The 19175-nt window shown below is 41.4% G+C and overlaps 1 protein-coding gene across 3 annotated transcripts; it reads left to right on the forward strand.

The window, feature by feature from the left end:
- Positions 1-105: 105 nt before the first annotated feature.
- LOC119903957 (OX-2 membrane glycoprotein-like) lies at positions 106-14137 on the forward strand. Of its 3 annotated transcripts, none has more exons than XM_038720286.1 (8): positions 106-260; positions 1937-2019; positions 2141-2268; positions 2758-3081; positions 3632-3961; positions 5915-6199; positions 6822-6923; positions 12598-14137. In XM_038720286.1, exons 3-8 carry the CDS (start codon positions 2199-2201, stop codon positions 12600-12602), a joined length of 1116 nt encoding a protein of 371 aa, XP_038576214.1. In that variant the 5' UTR covers positions 106-260; positions 1937-2019; positions 2141-2198; the 3' UTR covers positions 12603-14137. The 3 variants fall into 3 exon arrangements, with proteins under 3 accessions (XP_038576214.1, XP_038576231.1, XP_038576222.1); XM_038720303.1 differs by having other exon boundaries at positions 3632-3901; XM_038720294.1 differs by having other exon boundaries at positions 134-260; positions 1940-2019.
- The last annotated feature ends 5038 nt before the right edge of the window (positions 14138-19175 follow it).

Raw genomic sequence — 19175 nt, forward strand, 5'->3', positions numbered from 1 at the left:
CCAGCAGTGCAGTCAGGGTCTACTGCAGGTGCAAAACATGGCCGCTGGAGGTCGCGCTTTCCTCGGATTTACTGAAGAGTCGAGGCTGTTTGAGACCTCACTGATTGAAAAGCTGCAGCAGGAAGTCAACACAGCTCAGTCGTAGTTTGCTGAATGCACTATGGATCATTGTGCTCCACTTTCACATCACCTGTAGCTCAGGGAGTGTCTGCGGTGCTGGGAGCTGACTTTATCTTCTGTGAACTTTCATTTGTCCGCGGGTAAGTTTGATTTCTTAAGAAACATTATCCACGATTTTACTTTGGAATAACTTTTCGTAGTTTTATACTTACTTAATCCAGGAATGTCAACACACCTAAATAAATCTGTCGAATTTTTTATGGTGAAACTACTATTATTTTATTCTGTTTGTTTTTTTTAACCTGAACATTTAACACTAGTTTTGTTCACTTATAATGAACTCATAAACACCTATCACTGACCTAAGCTAGAAAATATGTTTAAATCCACTTTAGTAACTTGTAATTTAATGAAGATCACTAATTTCACCTTGTTGCACCCTTTCTATAAATATCCCTGAAACGCAGTTGATATTTTTCTTAGTGTTTTTTGCTGTAAGAAAGCATTTACTGCACTTTTTCACTAGTCTATATATTTTGGGGTGAAATTGTTACTTGTGTTACTCATCTATATAGCATTATATTATTATTTTTTATTATTATTTTCACTTGGTAAACCTGCCGAGAGAAAAAGCTGCCACCCCCCTCCTGCTTTTAAAATATCATACATGTGGGAAAGATGATCAGTTTTTATGCGTCTTTTTTCCTCAACAATCTGTTTAAGAAATCTCACACATCTGTTTTCTGGGACTGAACCAGCTGTGGCGAAAATGTTAAGTGAACATCTGAATGCAGAGCCGGTTTTTAGGATTTCAGCTGCCAGCCTGGTTTCAGTCCCTCTCCTGGAGAACGCGAAACATTCAGCTCTCCTGAACAAGTTCTGTCAATAGACATGTGACACTATCCCTGAAACATCTGAAGCTCAATCAACCTTCCTTGAATAAACAAGCCAATATTTGGAAGAAGACGTTGGGCTCTATCTGCTTTCACATGAGTTTCTGAGTGAATGTGATTAGTTGTGGCCCACTGTCAGACATCAGTGCTGTTCTTGTAGTGGAAAAGTGATTTAAGTGTTGCCCAACAGGAGCAGGCTGCATGTTTGAAGCCAGATGCTTTGGCACTGTAAAAGAGCAAATAACAGCCATAAAGCTCTGAAGCCTGGGCCTGGTGTGTCTTGTGGTTTAGGCGGTTTTCCCTTTCCCAGCAAGTCCACTTCACTTCACTTGTAGGGTCTGGTCTGTGGCCGATCCCTGCTGTTTCCACCTTTCTGTCCAGGATGTGCAGGAGTGACACACACACAAATACACACACACACACACACACACCCTTTTCTTACGTACATACTTACTCAAGTTGTGATTACCTTAATGACTAACATCTTCTCATCACGCCTTGCATCATCATCTGCCCACTGTATTTAGTTTGAGGCCGGATTTCAGGTATTGATTTTGAAACCTGGTGGTCGGTGTGGTCGGTGTTGTCTAGACATCAAAGTGGCAGCTTGTTTTGCTGCCTGGTGATTATAGGCTTACCGGTGCAGGTTGCATGCTGTGGATTAAAATGTAAAACCTCCGTTAGACCCCAGGTGATGGTTCTTGAACCAACATCTGTTGTTGTTGTTGATGCTTAGGCGTCATGTTACCATGGCAAAGGCTTTTAAAGTGAACTAGTCGCGGTGTCTTGGCTGCAGAGGAGCTTGAGTGTTCACGTTTGTGTATTTTTCCTTCACTACTAAGCAAAGAGTGCGCTCTCTGATGTTGCTGAGACAATGCTGTCATTGCTAATGTCATCCTCTGGCTTCATGTTTCCCATGACAGCAGACAGTGTGCCAGTAAGATGCAGCTACAACTGTGTTGACTGTCTGCAGCTCAACAAGTCACAACACTGGACAGCTGACAGGGTATATCAGCACCACAATTCACACTTGTTTCTCCTCTTTCTAATGTTACGTAGCCACATGCTAGTCTGAGGTTGAGTTTGAGGTTGTCTTGTAAGCTCTCTGACTGTGTTTGTGTTTGCAGCTGAGGCCTGGATGTGATACTGGGTCAGTGTGAGTAGGTAACCCTGCCTGAGGGTGCGATGTGTGGACCTGCCCTGCCCCTGTGTCTGCTGCTCTGGGTAGCAGGGACAGCTGTTTCCAGGACGCGAGGTATGTTGTTAAACTGACTATAACTCATTTTAGGAGGAATTTTTGTTAGAAGGCGCAATGGATAAGACGCATGCCTTTGGTGCGAGAGACCCGGGTTCAATCCCCCACTGTGATCCATCTGCCAATGTGTCCCTGAGCAAGAGACTTAATGCTGAAGTTGCTGAAGTTATTAGCAACTCCACAAAAGAGACGGTTTCATTTAGTGTTTGAGGCTCAAAGGAGTCAAATTACTGAACATTTCTTATAAAAGAGAGTGTAGAGATTAGAGAAAAGTCAAAAATACAATGTTGTATATCAGTTCTTTTCTTTCCTTCCTCCTTAATCATCTCAAGACCCCTCAGATTTATCTTGTGACCATTTGGAGGGGCCTGACATCCTAAGTTGGGAACCCCTGGATTAAACCTCCGAACTGTATATAAATTTGCTAAAATGTGTTTCTACTTAAAATCTCACATGAAATCTTAAATGTGACATGGTCTCTGAACTCAGGTGAGGTCGTAGCTCCTGCCAGTCTGAGTGCAGAGGCGGGTAGCTCCCTCCAGCTGGCCTGCAACGTCACCACGGCGATGGGTGACACTGTCCGGCAAGTTCGGTGGTACAACAAGCACAAGAAGATCCTCCTGGCGTACGAGCAGAGCGCCCCCATCCGCATCAGCCATCAGGAGCCCAACGTGCAGCTCACCACCTCCCACAATGACGGCAGCTCCATCACCATCACAAGGGTGAGGCCTGATGACGAGGGCTGTTACAGCTGCATCTTTGACGTTTACCCCACGGGCCTGCAAGAGGGCAAGACATGCATCAGCGTCACTGGTCAGTCTCGCTCTCTTAAAAGCTACTTCCGCCACCAGAGAGCTTGCAGATGTCTTATTTTAGATAATTAAAGGTTAATAATATCTTCCAACATGCTAAATCAGTTTTTGTGTTTGTTTTGGGATTTTTGTTCCTAGCTTCTGTTGTCTTAAAGAACAAGCTTTCTTCAGTTAGCATTTTCCAGTGCTGCAACTCACACCTAACATTTGAACTTTTGTTATTTTATCCCACATGACCCGATGTGACTGTGTTTATTTGTAGAAGTGGTGTGGTCTCCGTCCTGTCTGAGTGTTTTTCTCACATATGAGACAGGAAGAAGTAGACTGAACTGGCAGAACAGCGGGGGAGCAAGCCCACCCACCCAGTTAGCCTTGCCACTTCCTGTTGTTACTATTAAACGTCTGCATTTTTATTACTCCAGACTCCTGTAACCCCGACTTCTGCCCACAAACATGAGCCCTGTAAAGTTTTCATTGTACATATTGATGCCAGCAAAATAAATCTATATCTGATATTAAATAAAATAACAGCAGCATTTCATTTGTCTTAGGTAAAGTGCACCAGGAGGGCAACAAGACGGCCGTGAGCGGGAAGTCAGCCACCCTGTCCTGCTGGTACAGCCTCCCTGAGAGGGTGCGCCAGGTGCTGTGGAGGAAGACGGCCGAACAGGGCGACACCACCACCGTGGCCTCCTACGCCAAGCACAGCCACCGGAACATAGCCGACCAGTTTGCGGGTCGGGTCAGCTTGAGCCTCTCCCTGGGGGACACCGACCTGACCATCCAGCAGGTCAGGACGGAGGATGAGGCCTGCTACACCTGTGAGTTCCACACATACCCGGACGGCACCAAAAGCACCACCGCCTGCCTCTTTGTTTATGGTGAGGACCTTATCTGGGTAATACTGGGTGTTAGTGTCTCGCAACAACCCTGTCTGGTAAATGGCCATGTCTTTTAAACTCCACGCCCACCCACAGCTTAACGCCCAGGTACTTGGGTTTTGTCACTTGGGTAATTTTCTGTGACGTGTCATAAATTAAATATCATGTTTGATGAAGTTATTTGGGGGAAAAGAACTATTTATGACTAATGCTAGGTATTTCCAGACATTGTTCTAAACAGGTCAGATAAAGAAATTTCCGTTCGTTCCACCACTCCTTGTCGCCATTTGCTGGGAAAAAATTATGGTGTTAAATTCTGTGTTACAGTCTCTGAGCTCTGGCTTCCCACTTGTGTTCACCAGACTGGTGACGCCAGCCGTATGAATAGGGCTAACCATTCATGGTCTAGCATCTAAAATGCAACAACAGACACATTACCAATGTGTCAGACAAAGATCAGGAAGAGGAAGTGCTGTGTATAAATAAACAACAGGCCCTGAGGTGAAAGTTAATCTACTCATTAAAGTAGGTTCCGACCTGCTTTGGTGACGGCACTCCGTGTCCCTCGCCAACACTTAACCTCGTCCTCTGTTATTTCCCTCAATGTGCCAGAGAGGTGTAAACAACAGTGTTAAGCGTGTTGCCTCTCTTAGACTTTTAGAAGTCGTGAGCAAATGTTCCAGGAGTGCGAGTGGCCGCTAATCTTCCTCCGTGCGTGTTTTGGAGTGATAATGTTGACAGAGGGAGGGGTGTCACTGAGGGGAAAGGGGTGATTTAATTTGGGAGAAAGCCCAGGAGATGAGTGGCTCACTGTTTCCCCAGACACAAGGCCCTCAGAGAGTGTGTGTGTGTGTGTGTGTGTGTGTGTGTGTGTGTGTGTGTGTCCTTCTCCCTGCTCTGCTAAACAAGCTTTGTCTAAACTGAAGGGACCAGAGATCCAGACACAGCTACAAACACAACCACAGAGTTAGTAAAAGCTGTTTTTTCTCTGCTTTCTGCCGGCGTGTCTGAGGACAGCTTGTGTCATTGTGTCCTCAGGGCAGAGAGATTGACAGGCGATGTGTTCTGTCTCCATTATCACGGCAGAGAAACAAATCTCTGCTTTCTGCATTGGCAGGCTCAGACAAAATGCAAAATGGCAGCAACTACCACAAAGAAAAAACTAAATGACACGAAATATGTTGCTCTGAACTTAGAGCAACATTTACTCTTTTCGCTCAGTGTAAGATACTTAATATCAATATAAATTTTATTTATATAGCACACTTAAAAACACACAGGGTTGACCAAAGTGCTTCACAGGTTAAAATACAACAACAAGACACTACTTACACAGTAAAAGTACAGCAATAAAACATTATAATATACAGTATATGATATATAGTGATATTAAAATTGCCAGGAATAATAACAGACTTAACTCAAAGGAAATTCCAAAGAAAAGACATGTTTTTAACAGTGATTTAAAACGTTTGAGAGTTGGGGCGGTTCTGATTTGGACTGGCAGGCTTCTGGGTACATTCAGGAGGAGGAGATTGGTGGATTTCAGCACTCTAGCTGCAGTATGAACGTGAAGAAGCTCCGTTAAGTACAATGGAGCCAATCCATTAAGGCATTTAAAAGTTAAAAGTAAGATTTTAAGATCAATCCTGTAATGAACAGGAAGCCAGTGGGGGGAGCGCAACACAGGTGTGATTTGGTCCCTCTTCTTTGCTATCAGGAGGCGGGCAGCAAAATTTTGGACTAACTGCAGGTGCTGAATAGATAACTTGTCTAAGCCCACATACAGGAGTTGCAATAGTCAAGGCGGGAAGTTATAAATGCATTAATCACCCTCTCCAAATCTTTAGTAGGGAGATAGGCCTTTTTCAGTGAACCCTTTGTTTTTACATTCAGGGGCAAATAAATTATTATAATATAAAATAATAATAAACGCAATCTCTCTTTCACCAGTTTTACCCAAACCAGAGGTGAGCCATGTGACCTCATCCTCAGGGGTCACTGAGGCAAACTGTACCGCTCAGGCCCGACCTGCAGCGGAGATCACATGGAACGTCAGCGGGGACAACCGGACGCTCGGACTGCCCGTTTCTTCTGCCTACGACCAGGGCGACGGCACGACGATAGTGACGAGCACGCTGTTCTTCCAGTCGGGGCTGCTCAGTGACCTGTCCATCAAGTGCGTCGTGCACCACCAGGGCCTGGAGAAACCCCTCACAGTGCCCCTCAAGTCAAACGGTGAGGCGCAATCCTCATATGAAAGATCTTCTAAAGATCAGCATCAAGAGGTTTTTGCTGACATGTCTTTAGATAATTACTTTATTGATAAAGATAAAGCATGAGTCACTTGCAGCACACCTTCTCCAGAAAAGTTCCACATAAAAATCTATAATTTGGACTACCCAAGGATACCCAAGATCACTAACATTTTTAGTGATAAAATCAATATAAGTAACAGTATGTGCAATCAAGGCATTAAATTATAGCTAATTTAAAAAAAGATGCATGCAAGAAACGGGCCAGAAGCAAAACTACCTACCACTACTACACAAAACATTGTCAAAATATGTAAAAACCAGTTCTGCTTCCCATCCTTGGGTGCTGAGGTGCAGTAGAAAGAAGGCTTTTGTTTTCCACATGTGTGTATTCTCAGCTATTTCAGTCACGGGTAACTGCGGCTGCTTTGATGGCGTCCTGAATCCTGTAATGTTGCAGCATACGAGAAGGATTTTTTTTTTTTCTTAAGAAAGCCGTTACTCATCACCTAACATGTTTAGTCCAGATGTCATACATTTTACACATTTTAATTTTAAAACGTAAACAGTGTTGTGGAGTAAGGGCGTGTGTTTGTGTGCCGTAGTGGGTCCAGCCATGGTCGTCCTGCTCTCGGTGTGCGGCGTGGCAGCGGTCCTGCTCCTGTGTCTGTGTGTGTGCCTCTGCAAGTGCTTCATCTGTACCGACGGTGAGTCCCAACCCATGCAGCTTCACTTCCAACAAAAAAGCCTCATGTTTACTCTATCGAGCCACATTCACTTATCTTAAATGACTTAAACAGTTTCCATCCAGATGTTGTGTCATTTAATTACAGTTTGATTTAATCCACCTAAAACAGGAAACAGGACTGGTTGAATACTAGAGTTTGCAGCGGATGTATGCAACAATGTCATGTCTGCTCTCTAGTGGTTTTCCAAGGAATTCTGGGAATTACAGGGGATGGTTGCAAAATAGTAAACTTGAGCAATGTCGTCAAAAATACTGTACCTCCAGTAATGTGAGGATATAGATGTGGATTTCCTCTTGCCAGTTTCCCTCGCCCAGTAGCTCAGGAAAGGGTGAAGAAATTGAATAAGAGGCACTTTGAGCAATTCCTAATGTTGATCCTAACTGTGCCCGACTTCAGCAGAAGACTGAGGTTTTTCTGGCCGGCTCTCAGGAGTGACTCTGTAACTGCATGAATGAGAAGCAGAGCTATAGAAAGGAGCAAGAACATCTGAGAAAACAAATTTGAAGATGTCTCGGTTCAGGGCATTTCTTTATTAAAGGATCTATATAATGGGAGAAAAAGTCACACCACTAATGCAGTGCATTGTTTATCTTGTGGCCTATTGTGCTGGCCAAGTTTTGAGTGCCTCTTGTCATTGTAGTAATTATGATCAAGTGTTCACATTTCTTCTGGTTACATAAACAGAAAGCATCCTGGGATTGTAAGAGCCCTGACAAGCCGACCTCAGAGAACCTGAGGGAGGACACGTTTTCTGTGTCAAAGTTGTACTTAAAGCTGCTGTAGTCAGTATTTTTCTGTTGACAATGGATCACAGTTCCCCTCAGCTCTACGGAGCATTTCAGCAACTTTCAGCTCACAGTTCAGGTTTTCCGGCCCGTAACTTTATTGTTTTGGTTCACCCTCACCGCTTTTTCAAGGCGCACCAGAGGCAACTGTTTACAGTGGAAAAAATATATAAAAAACTGTACACTATCACAACATAACAAAGTTAGAAGCTAGCTGGTGAACATAGTGGAGCATTTAGCAGCTAAAGAGCCAGATATTTCCCTGAGGAGTTGGTGGAGACCAAAAACAGAGGGAGTGAATATTGGACTTGGACACAAACACGACTACAAATGAATGCTGATGTGCTGTTGTGTATGTTTAAATAAGCAACTGTTCGCTATCTCAACCTAAAAGATGATAATACTACATGTCAGCAATGTGATTACATCTTGTTTCTTCTGCCACCAAGTGGCCAAAATATCAGTTATCCAGGTTTAAAGAAGCTTAAGAGTGCCTGCCAACCACAAACACTGACAGCTACAATATACATATGTATGTTGTGCAAGTGCTGGAGAGATAAAAAAAAAAAAAAAGTAGTCTGTATTCATAATCACAGAAACATTCCTAAAAGTTGTACCACACTGTGAATGTGTTCAGACTTTTACCAATAATACAAACTGAGAATGTCTCTGATGCAGCTGGTCCTGTAAAGCATAAAGAAAATAAAAGACTGAATATAAGAAGAAACTACACTTAATGGTTGAAATCAATCATTTACTACACTGGATAGCTAATCAGACAGTTTTCTCTCATCAACTGCTTCAGATGCAGATTCAAACACTCAGTTGCAGCTCAGTTGTGTCAGGCCCTAAGGCAGCCAATATAATAAATAATATATTTACTTTGTCAGTTACAAAGAACTCATATAAATATATAATCTCCCCAAAATTGAGGTATTCTCATATGGTGCCAATTATTCCAGAAGGGCTGTTCAAAGAACAAATGTTAGATTTGGGAAATTAATCTGTTTCATCTGTCTTTGCTGTGGAAAGAAAATCTCAGAGGAAGTGACTATGGTGTAGGTGCATGTTGGTAAAGTAAGCATCATCTCACATTTCTCTGAAAACACACCCTAAAGGTCAAAAAGGGCACACAGCTACTTTCCACATAGAGATGCCAGGGGTGGATGCTTACTCATGTCATCAGCTCCCCCTTGACTCCTGTTAACACCTTCCTCACAGTCCTCTCTGGGTGTCATGGAAACAGTGCAGTGCCAGCGTAATGTGGCGCTGCCCCTTTATCATAAATTTTCTGCCCTCCGAGGAGAGGCAGGGAAAACCAAATGTATCGCAGCAGTGACAGAAGCCTTGGCAGACACCGGCGCTTCTGCTGGCCAAGCAAAAGTCGCTGCCGTAAAGGAAGAATAACAAAAGCAGGAGCTGATGTGTCGAGGTCAGGACGGTCCCACGGCTACTCTCGATTTGGCAAAGTACAATGTAGCTGTGTCACACGAGCCAACCGAAGCCATAATAGAAATCCCATCAAATAGATTTCACAAACTCTTCTACAACAATTCATTTTCTAAACAGGCCTCAATCACAAGCTCAAGCAGAGATTTGTGAGTTTCCCTTTCCTTCTCCTCATTGTTTTCTTGTGCAATAAGAAAGCAGAGGTCACATACTCATGTCTTGAGGATGGAAACCCATTGACACATCGCCTTCATTCCTACTTTCCTCGCCATCTCATCATGTCAAGTTCCAAAACAAGCATTCGCCCACAAGGGTCAGACAAAACAAAAGCCTCAATCATGTTGTTGATTTAAGAATGTTTGTGTGGTTCTCACATCCCTAACTCAAGAGACGGTCTTGACACTTTTAAATACTGTATTTGCATGTGATTGATAGTGTTGTGTTGCCTCCAGAACTTGCTCAAGTATCTGGGGCCTAACATTCAGCGTGGGATATCTGGAATAGGCTGCAGCTGGGTCACTGCAAAAATAGATTTTTCTCAGGGAAAAAAAGAGCTCCTGTTTGCTTGAGACTTTCCACATTGCTTGAAAGTCCTTCCTCCAACTCTGTGGACCCTGAGCAGAATAACAAGTGGTTGTCCCGATTGTGTTGAGTTAGCAGCCAGAAGAAAAGACCCTCTTTCTCTGTCTAATCCCTTGGACTGTGGAGTAAGACAGACATTAGAGGCCTGGAGGGGGACAAGGAGGGACAGAGCCCAAAGTTGAAAGCCTGCCCAGTTGATAACAACGCCCTCTCTCAAACTGAACTGTACAGACACACACACATGCTGTATTTCCCAGTCTTGGCTTGGCTGAGATGTGCCAGGGACACAAGCTTTTACTGTGATGTGATTCAGATTGCAGTTTAAGGGAAGAGAGCTGTGATGCGAAGTGTCTCAAGTCCTTATTTGGAGCTGACCAGATTCATTTTGTCTTTATCTTTTTTTTAACTTTATCTTTCAAGGCTTTTTTGATTGCATCTCACACACGACAACAGCTTGCAGAGGGCCATTTTGTGAATATTATCACATTCGAGTTCAACTTCACACCTCTGATCTCCCAGGACATGTATGATCCAATGTGTATTAACATTAATATTAGCAACACATTTAAAACTAATGCAATGGCTGGGGATACACAATGTGGTTTCTAGCCATGCAGATCATTGGAAAATTACACTTAGAAAAGTTAACAGGAACATTTATTTCCAGAAAAAGTCCTGGTCAGTATGAACATTGATAAGAAATAGTCCCTATGAAAACTCTTTCAAAGCCCCTGAAAACGTTCATATAAGTATATTTTCTATAACGTTAAATATTTAAGACATAATCAGCACCTTTCAGAGTTAAAACCAAAACTATCTGCATGACTTGGATGCCACTAGACGTGAGAGGGAACATGTGCTTGCTTATAATTTGGGTCAGTTGACCCTTTAAGTTGTTGCAGAAGAGATACAGGCCAGCGCGTTGGTTGCACAACAGAAGTTCACAGTAAAACTTTATGTTGACAAATGCTTAGAGATGATGAGCTGCAGAGAAACCCACTGTGGATGGCTTGAAAAGTTGTGATGTCTGCGGCTGAAGTTGCACCGCAGGCCGGCCACAGAGGCTTTTGTGGTTCCTTTTGAATCAGTGGGCGTAATTCAGCCTTGGCCTGCTTCAATCACGGCTGGGAAGCAGGGCCAAGGCCTGAGGTTCTTCCAGTAAAATGCTACTGGTCTATTTGTGTCTGTGTTTCCATGATTTTTTTTGGTGTGGCCCAAGTGGAGATGTACAGACTATAAGGTACAGTGGCACAGCTCAAAGGACAGGAAGTTCGCCACAGATATGAACCTTTTATCGGTGAAAGCAAATGTTTTCAGTGGCACCTCTCAATCTGTGGCATCACAGGAAGTGTGGAGGAGTGACCATATCCAGTCCAGCACACAAACCGGCCGGACCTTGAATCATGAGGGCAAAACTGATTACTCCTTAGAGATCCGAGAAAGGAAAACAGAACATGAATTGGACTTAGAATACAGAGAAGCATACCAAGTTGTTAACATGAAGAAAATGACCAGAGCTAGTCACTGCACTGCAAAAAAATAACCATCTTTAACCTTAAAATTATTCTAATATTGAGCCTTTTATCAGTAAAATGTGTTGTCCTCTGCAGTGTGGTTAACTCATCACTCTTGCTCTAATTGGCTTTTAGGCTACATGTGTCGATTCAGCTTCAACACTATAGACTTTTTCTGAGTGAGCCACCTCCTAAATAACTCACATTGCTGCCACATGTAGCCGACATTAAGGTGTGGCAGGCACTTAATTATGACTGTGGAATTCCTGCAGTGTTTCATTATTTTCTGCATGTGGTCTTTTGGATCCCAGTCGGTGTTTTGGTGTATGCGTGCACGCGTGCGCAGACATGTATGAGCTTGCTGTGTTTATTCTTGCATTCTTGTGTGGGATTTTACATCAAGTAAATACTACCTCTGCCCATGACGTTGAGATATTTTTGCCTTGAGCTCTCACTCTTCACTTGGTGCTGCTGTAGAAACAGTATGGAATTGTTTGCCTTGTGTTCTGTATACACCAATTTTCAATTTGTTCACTACTTTGGTTTATGACCAAAGACCTGACTCTCAAGCCAAAGCTGTATTTTTTGTTTAGTGATATACAGCAACTGTTAGTACCCTCTAAACTTATATTTTCTGGCCCAACAATTTTTTCTTATGATAAAGATTCCAGTCTTTTGGATGTTTATGGAAAACTTTTAGCTATTAAGATAGGGTTATACGTAGTTGTCATAGTAATATTAGGAAACGGATATATATATATATATTATATAAAAAATTCACACTTTATACAAAGAAAATATAATTCAGTTTAGATGGTGTCATATTGCTCAACAAACAGGATACAGCAGAAAGTAAATGGGATGAAAAGCTGAGGAGCGGAGTGTATAGCGAAAAACTTCTTTTTGAACAAGTTAGGGCATGAAACTTGGGCTGAAAGTGTCTGCTGTTGTGTAAATTGTCCCAAAAATAAATAAACACAGTGCATAGATCAGTGTAAGAATCAATAAAAAAAATCAACTGTATACCTGTGCATGATGTATTGTTCATGTTCTCATCACTAAATGGGTAAAAACACTGAAATTAGAGCCAGCTTTCCAAAAACCTTATGTCAAACTCATACTGCTCAACTTTTTACTGGTGGAATATGTCAGGGAAAAAGGTGTTGCAGCCCGACAGGACATGCAGAGTGCTGAGAAAGGATTGCGTGATTATTGCAAAATGGGAAATCAAACATTGTGGAAAGTTTCTCAGGACAAGGCTGACCAACTAACTGTGTGTCTCTCTTCTCTCTTTCTGTCCAGACTGATTTGGAGCCCGGCGTCATGGCTGCTTTGATGAAGGTCCAGGGGAGCTCTGAGCCTGACCTAGCTGCTCAGCACCGTGCCCTCCAGCTCAGCGTGCAGAGGAAGGGAACAGAGCTTTCACAGAGCTGAGACAACACTGCCGGTTCTGCTTCTATGAGCTTGGAAGATACCGCTAGTGCAGACACAAATTTCTCGTTGTTTATTACAAAGTAAACAGAACTAAAAACACAGTATTTAACGCTAGATATTACACTTACAGTAGAACAGTTGCTTTGATAATTGATCAAATCGTTGTGATATGAATAGAGGTTTTATATCTTATTCCACGAAGAAGGTCCAGTTATTGGGCTAAAGTGATAATCTAAAAAGGGTGTGTGTGTGTGTGTGTGTGTGTGTGTGTGTGAGATAAGTTATATTTTCAATTTAAATTTAGGTTGAGTAGATTTTGTTTTTGACTTTGTTGGGTGGCTTATTAAGAAAATTAATTACTTGGATCTAAATTTATATACATAAATAATTTATCAGAGAGGGAGTTTATTAGTTCCCATTCAAAAATAACCCATTTTTTCTTTAAAGCTCCTTAAAACATGGTTTCAAATCTTTTTTTTTTTTCTAAAAAAAGTAGGAACAAAACTTTCCTAGTTGTCGTCAGGTCATTGTGTGAGATTTGATTGACAGTGATATGGAAACATAATCAAACAAACCCCACAACTGTCATCAGATTTTAATTCTGATTTCTGATTGTTCCCTGAGCTTAGCCTACATGACGTCACCTACCTTGCAAGTTACAGTAAATCAAAAAGAAGCAGGGGGACAGAGGTTAAACTTATAGTGAACCAGCCCTGTTGTGAGTCAGACTCAACGGATTTTTTGAGTAGAAGAATGAAAGGTTTGTTATTTATAGCTGCTGTGTTGTGTGGGACAGAGAAGGGTGGTCAACCTGTAACCTTCATGTACCCGGTGGTTTACACCGCCCAAACGATTCCTGTGTGGAGGAACCTCGCGGACGTGAATCACTGTTTGTGGCAGACAGAAACTGTGCGAGGGTATTGGAGTGTGTCCACGTGTGTGTGTGTGTGTGTGTTTTGAAACTGAAAGGAAGCATGTGTGAGGAGCATCAGTGTTAAGAATTTAACCATTTATTTGGGAAAATATTAATATAGGCCCACGTGGGCTGTGTACAGTATAGTTAATTTTGTAGAAAATCTCATTCATCAGGGAAAAAAACCCATATATTCTGTTAACAATTAAACATCGCTGTTGGATGGTCATCTACTTTTACGGTGAAGTCTTATCTGTATATAAAAACAGTTAAGGGTCAAATGTTAATAAATGCCTACACTGAAGTTAAAAAACGTAGCTGTTGTCTACCTGCTGTTTTAATTTTTCTTTCAGTTTAATAATCATTCAGTCTTCAATGTCAAAAGTGTTTCTGAACAGAATTCACCTTTGTAGCATCTGTAAGAGATATGATTTACTGTACTGGTGCTGAGGTTAAAAGTAGATCAGAAATAAAACTATCTGCTGTTTCACTGTTTATTTTTATGTACTGTATATTGGAGATATTTGAGTAAGAATGTCAAATAATACCTCAAAGTAACTGAACTCTCCACACTAGCTTGGTTTCTCTTGACATTGTTGGGCGGTGATGTATGAAGGCTGTGGGTGGGACAGTAACCTCACCAGAAACTCACACAATAGGAAACTCATTTCCTCCACAGCCCACTCCAGTGACTTTACTATTTCAACTCTCAGACCCTGCAACTGGCATCACGACTTGAATTTTTTTAAATAATCTATGACTAAACAATGCAAATATTTAAAGCTTAAATTAGCTTCAGATTAGCCCACATCCCATTCAAACTGTTTCAGGTGTTATTATTGAGTCAGTCAATTGTGAGTCATGGATGAACTGAGTTTCACACCAAAATAATAATTATTGACATAACATTAAAGCACGCCATGAGTTCAACCAAGGTTTCTGTTCCATCCATCCATCCATCCATCATCAACCGCTTATCCTGCGTACAGGGTCGCGGGGAGGTTTCTGTTCCTTAAAATTATTTTAGAAATGTGTTAGACTCATGTAAAGATTCCCAACCAGAGTATTTATTATTTATTGGTATTACTCTGGACACTAATTGAGATGGCTTTTAAAAAGTTTGTAGTTAGCAAGTGAGCAGAAATCTTAACAGTTAACAGTAATGTAACAGAAAAATGTTTGAAACAGTTAGCTAAAAGTAATGTAAGTATAAAACAAATATGAAATGTTTGAAATTGTTTGCAGTAGTAATAGCAGTAGCTAAAAGTCACAGAAACCCTGACACTTAAAGTGGTGGTAGGATATTACAAATGCAAACTAGTCAAACAAAAATGTTGACATTTTAATTGTGTGAAAAAATATTCTAACAATCCAATCAGCATTAAAGTCTAAAATCAATTAAAAAGGACATATTTGCAACATGACGGGTGATATAGATGAAATGCTACGTTAGTGACAGCGTTAAGTGAAATTCTGTTAATGTACTGTAAGTGTAGCCCAGAGGCTTAAGAACTTATTAGGTTTTACTTTGAAATGAATTACATTTGCTTTTTTGTAAAAATGTAAACAAAGTGTGTTAGATTGAGAGTGGGAACCCTCTTTGTCTCAGAAAGTGATCAGTTTTCTTGAATTTTTCTCAAACTGAATTTATCCTGTTTTGGAAAAGCGTGTCTGAGTGGGGCATTGTAGCGTTTTCTCCAAACATATTTCATGTAAAATAAAGTGATTGATTTTCCTTACAGTTTCCACAAAGTTCACAAAGACCGGAAAGGGTAAGTATTATTTTGTCATTAAATCACATAATTTGACTATTAATTAAAAACAGAGGCTATCTGGAGGAAACTTTTGGTCCCTCTATGGCTTTAATGGTTTATGCGGTCACACTGGTAAGAAATAATGAATTCAGTAATCACCTTAAGGATTTTGTTAATGTGTCTGCAACCTGTGTCACGAAGTTCAGAACCCTGAGTTTTGCTTTTGCACCACTAGATGGCGACCATGTTTAATTTGTTTTAAAGTGACCCATCCAGCCTTTACTCAAGTTTTTGCACAATTTAACACTTCCACTGGACAAAAATAACATGTTAAAGAAAATGGCACCGCTGTGAAAGATGTGGACCCCTAATAACAGCTGAAAACAGCCCCATACATGTTTTTGTACTTCCTTGTTTATAACTCTAAAGAGGGAATGAGTCTCTCTACCTGCATGTGTCACATGGTCGATGGTGGGCGATGCAGTATGTTGGGTGGGGAGGCATCTATGTTTGTGTATTTGTATGTGTGTGTGAGTTTCATGTTTTTATATCCCGGTGGGGACTTTAACCTGAATGCATGCTAATTTATGGGGACTCCTGTCACCATGGGTCAAAACTTGAGGTCCCTGCGGGTAGAGATTGCTTTTTGAAGGTTAAGACTTGGTTTTAGGATTCAGGTTACAGTTGGGTTAAGGGGATGGTAAAGGGTAATGGTGGATTAGGTATGTAGTTGTGATGGTTAATGTCAGGGTGAGGGGATAGGAAATGCATTATGTCTAAAAGATGTCCCCATTGGGATAGAGGAACGTGTGTGTGTGTGTGTGTGTGTGTGTGTGTGTGTGTGTGTGTGTGTGTGGAGAGTGCCTATGCCAGATTGTGCAGGCAATGCAGCAATGTACGTCAGCTTTTAGCACTTTCAAAACCACAGAGGTAGCACATCCCACGGGCCACGCTGCTCCACGTGCTTCATGCAGCTTTGCACTGCAGGTCCAACTCACTACTATCACTGCTTCAGTCACTCTCATTCTATAAATTGTGTTTTTGGCGATTTAACCAGCCATCTATTGCACTCTCTGGCTTGTTTACAGATACTATCAGCTTCTGTTGCTTAATCTACAGTGTCTACAGTCTACAAAACATTATCAGGCAATCATTGTGGCTGCAGCTTTGTTGCCACAAAATCACAAGTTCACTCATTAAAATCAGGATGCTGAACAGCTGTGTTAATTACAAATATAAATGTCATGTCATTGCATGCTAGATTTCAAGATTTTTACCTATGGAAGATAAAGTATTTGGTCCATTTCATTCTGCATTAACCTAAAAAAAAATTTTTATTTATGAATCCAGTAATCCTTTCTATGGCCAGCATTGTATACTAATGTTTTTTCTTTGTCTATAAAAATTAATATGGTTCCTGCTGTAAAAATGAAATGCTTCATGACCTTTTCAAAATTCACAAAAGGAGGCCCATGGAGATTTTTGGTTCAGTTTTTGTTGAGCTGGTTTCAGTCTGAACTGAAAGGTGTCATTTCCTGGATTCAGGGTGGGAAAGAGTTTATCTTGCAATGAGCTAAAATACAACCCTAAAAAGGTTTTCTCCATCTGTCCGCTCTAAACAAGTACTTTAACAAGCTGTAAATATGACTCATATTGACATATGGCAGGCGTCTTTTTGGGATTTACACTAACTTATTAGTACCTTAGACAGAGTTCAATATAGAGTTTATGGTTAATGTGCTGCTGTTGTGAACATCAGTAAATAATGTGATCAGTTTTGCACACATTTTTGCTAATTATGTCAGATAAGCTAGCATTCTCTCTTTTTTAAGCCAAACACGTTAATGGCTTTGCTAAATTAGCTTAGCTTTTTATTCATTTGTAGCCTGGTTGTTATTTATCTACTGAGAGACCCATCAAATTCCTCCGTAAACTGTAGGCCTATAGTTTTTTTGCCTGGCTGTGTAGGTCACCCTCAGGCTGATTTATAATTAAATAGGTGGTATTATGCTCATTTCCAGGTTCAAAATCTTATTTAGGGGTTTGTACCAGAACAGTTACATGGTTTAATTTTCAAAAAACACCATATATTTCTCATACTGCACATTGCTGCAGCTCCTCTTTTCACCCTGTGTGTTGTACGCTCTGCTCTTGAGCTACAGAGTGATGCATCTTACTTGTACAAAATCTTTGTTGTGAGTTGCACATGCGCAGTTCCCAGGTAAGGACTACTAGCCAATCAGAAGCAGAGAAGGGCGGGTCGTAAGAAACAAGGTAGTGTGATCCAAATCAAAGCCGTTTCAGACTGCGACCGTAACCTAGCAGATGGTATAAGTTTCTCTCAAGTCCACAACCACACAACATTGTTCCACATCTTACCATAAACCACTACAAAAATCACCATATTTCAACTCAATTTTACATAAAAATTGGCCAAACAATTTGAACGTTTGCTCAGTAGCTTTCACATCGGGTGCAACATTAGCATTATAGCTATAACTTTAGCTGTGTTAGCCAACGTTTACAACAACTCCACGCTTGAAGAGTCTGTGAAGTTACATTGCCGTGTTTATTTTAAATATAATTCACAACCAATAAAGCATACTTACAGGTTGTGATTGTGAATTTCCAGGCCCAAACAGAGTCGGAGTTGAATCGTCTCTTAGGACTAAAGGTTGAACTGTTGCCGGTGTTCTGACGATCTATGCTGCCTTGCCGAAAAATGCTACCATAGCGCAAATCGATAGACTTGACTCGGCGCTGCTCCTTTTTCCATTGCAGATAGTACCCAGAGATAGTACGTAGCTTATCGTCATAGAGACGCCACACACAACTGCCGCGACGTAATGTTCAATGCGACACACACACCAGCGATCCACACAGCTTTCTCTTTTTAAGTTAAAACGTTTCAACATTACTCAGAATGTAAAGACAGATAAGCGGTATGAAAACCTTCCAGCTGTGTTTTCCTCTGCAGTTGTTGCTGCAGCGGTCTGTGTGACGGCGGTCTGTGAGCGGGGTTGGCACAGGCTTCCCCCGCAGCCACTTGCGGAGCTCCTCAACTCTGAAAATATTATTATTGATATATAACATTTTTGTTCCACCATCACTTCTGATTTCTCACCTCTAAACTTCTCAGAAGTGGATTTAGTGACAAAACTGTAAAATAGAAAACTTTCTGTTGCTGGCCTCTGTCTGGTGCACGCAATGATAATGCAGTGAATAGTGACGATTCTCTCTGACCAATCAGCAGTCTGTCGTGTTTTCACGTTACATTTTAGTATCCCTCAGCTCACTTGGAACCTCGAGGGAGGTGAGGTGATATGAAAAAAAGTACCTGGAACTGGAACCAGACTAGCTTGGTTTGAGGGCGTGCCTGACGCCGCTATCAGCCTGGCAAGCTTTATTTTCATTGTGACGTCACAAGTAAAGGAAGTGAAGGGCTGGACTACAAACAAGCTGTTTTCAAGCAGTTCAGAGCAGAGCTTTCTGTGGGAGATGGGATCTCCCTTTGGGCTGGACTTTGGGCTTTTTCACTTGGCAAACCTGTTACATGCACAAAAAAATATATATAACTCAATAAAGGAGAGTGATACCCTAACTTTTCAACTAGCGCCATCATCAGGTCAAACATTTTACTTGTCCAAAACAAAATACCTTCATAACTAATTCCATTTCTCATCATGCTTAGCTGTAGTATGTGCTTAGTTCTAATTAGCAAATGTTAGACTAACCATATCATCAGCTAACTATCACTATTTAACATGTTACTTGCTTTG

This window comes from Micropterus salmoides, unplaced genomic scaffold (genome assembly GCF_014851395.1).
Source record: "Micropterus salmoides isolate LMB-PRFRI ecotype aquatic unplaced genomic scaffold, ASM1485139v1 Ms_hic_scaffold_1, whole genome shotgun sequence".
NCBI lineage: Eukaryota > Metazoa > Chordata > Actinopteri > Centrarchiformes > Centrarchidae > Micropterus > Micropterus salmoides.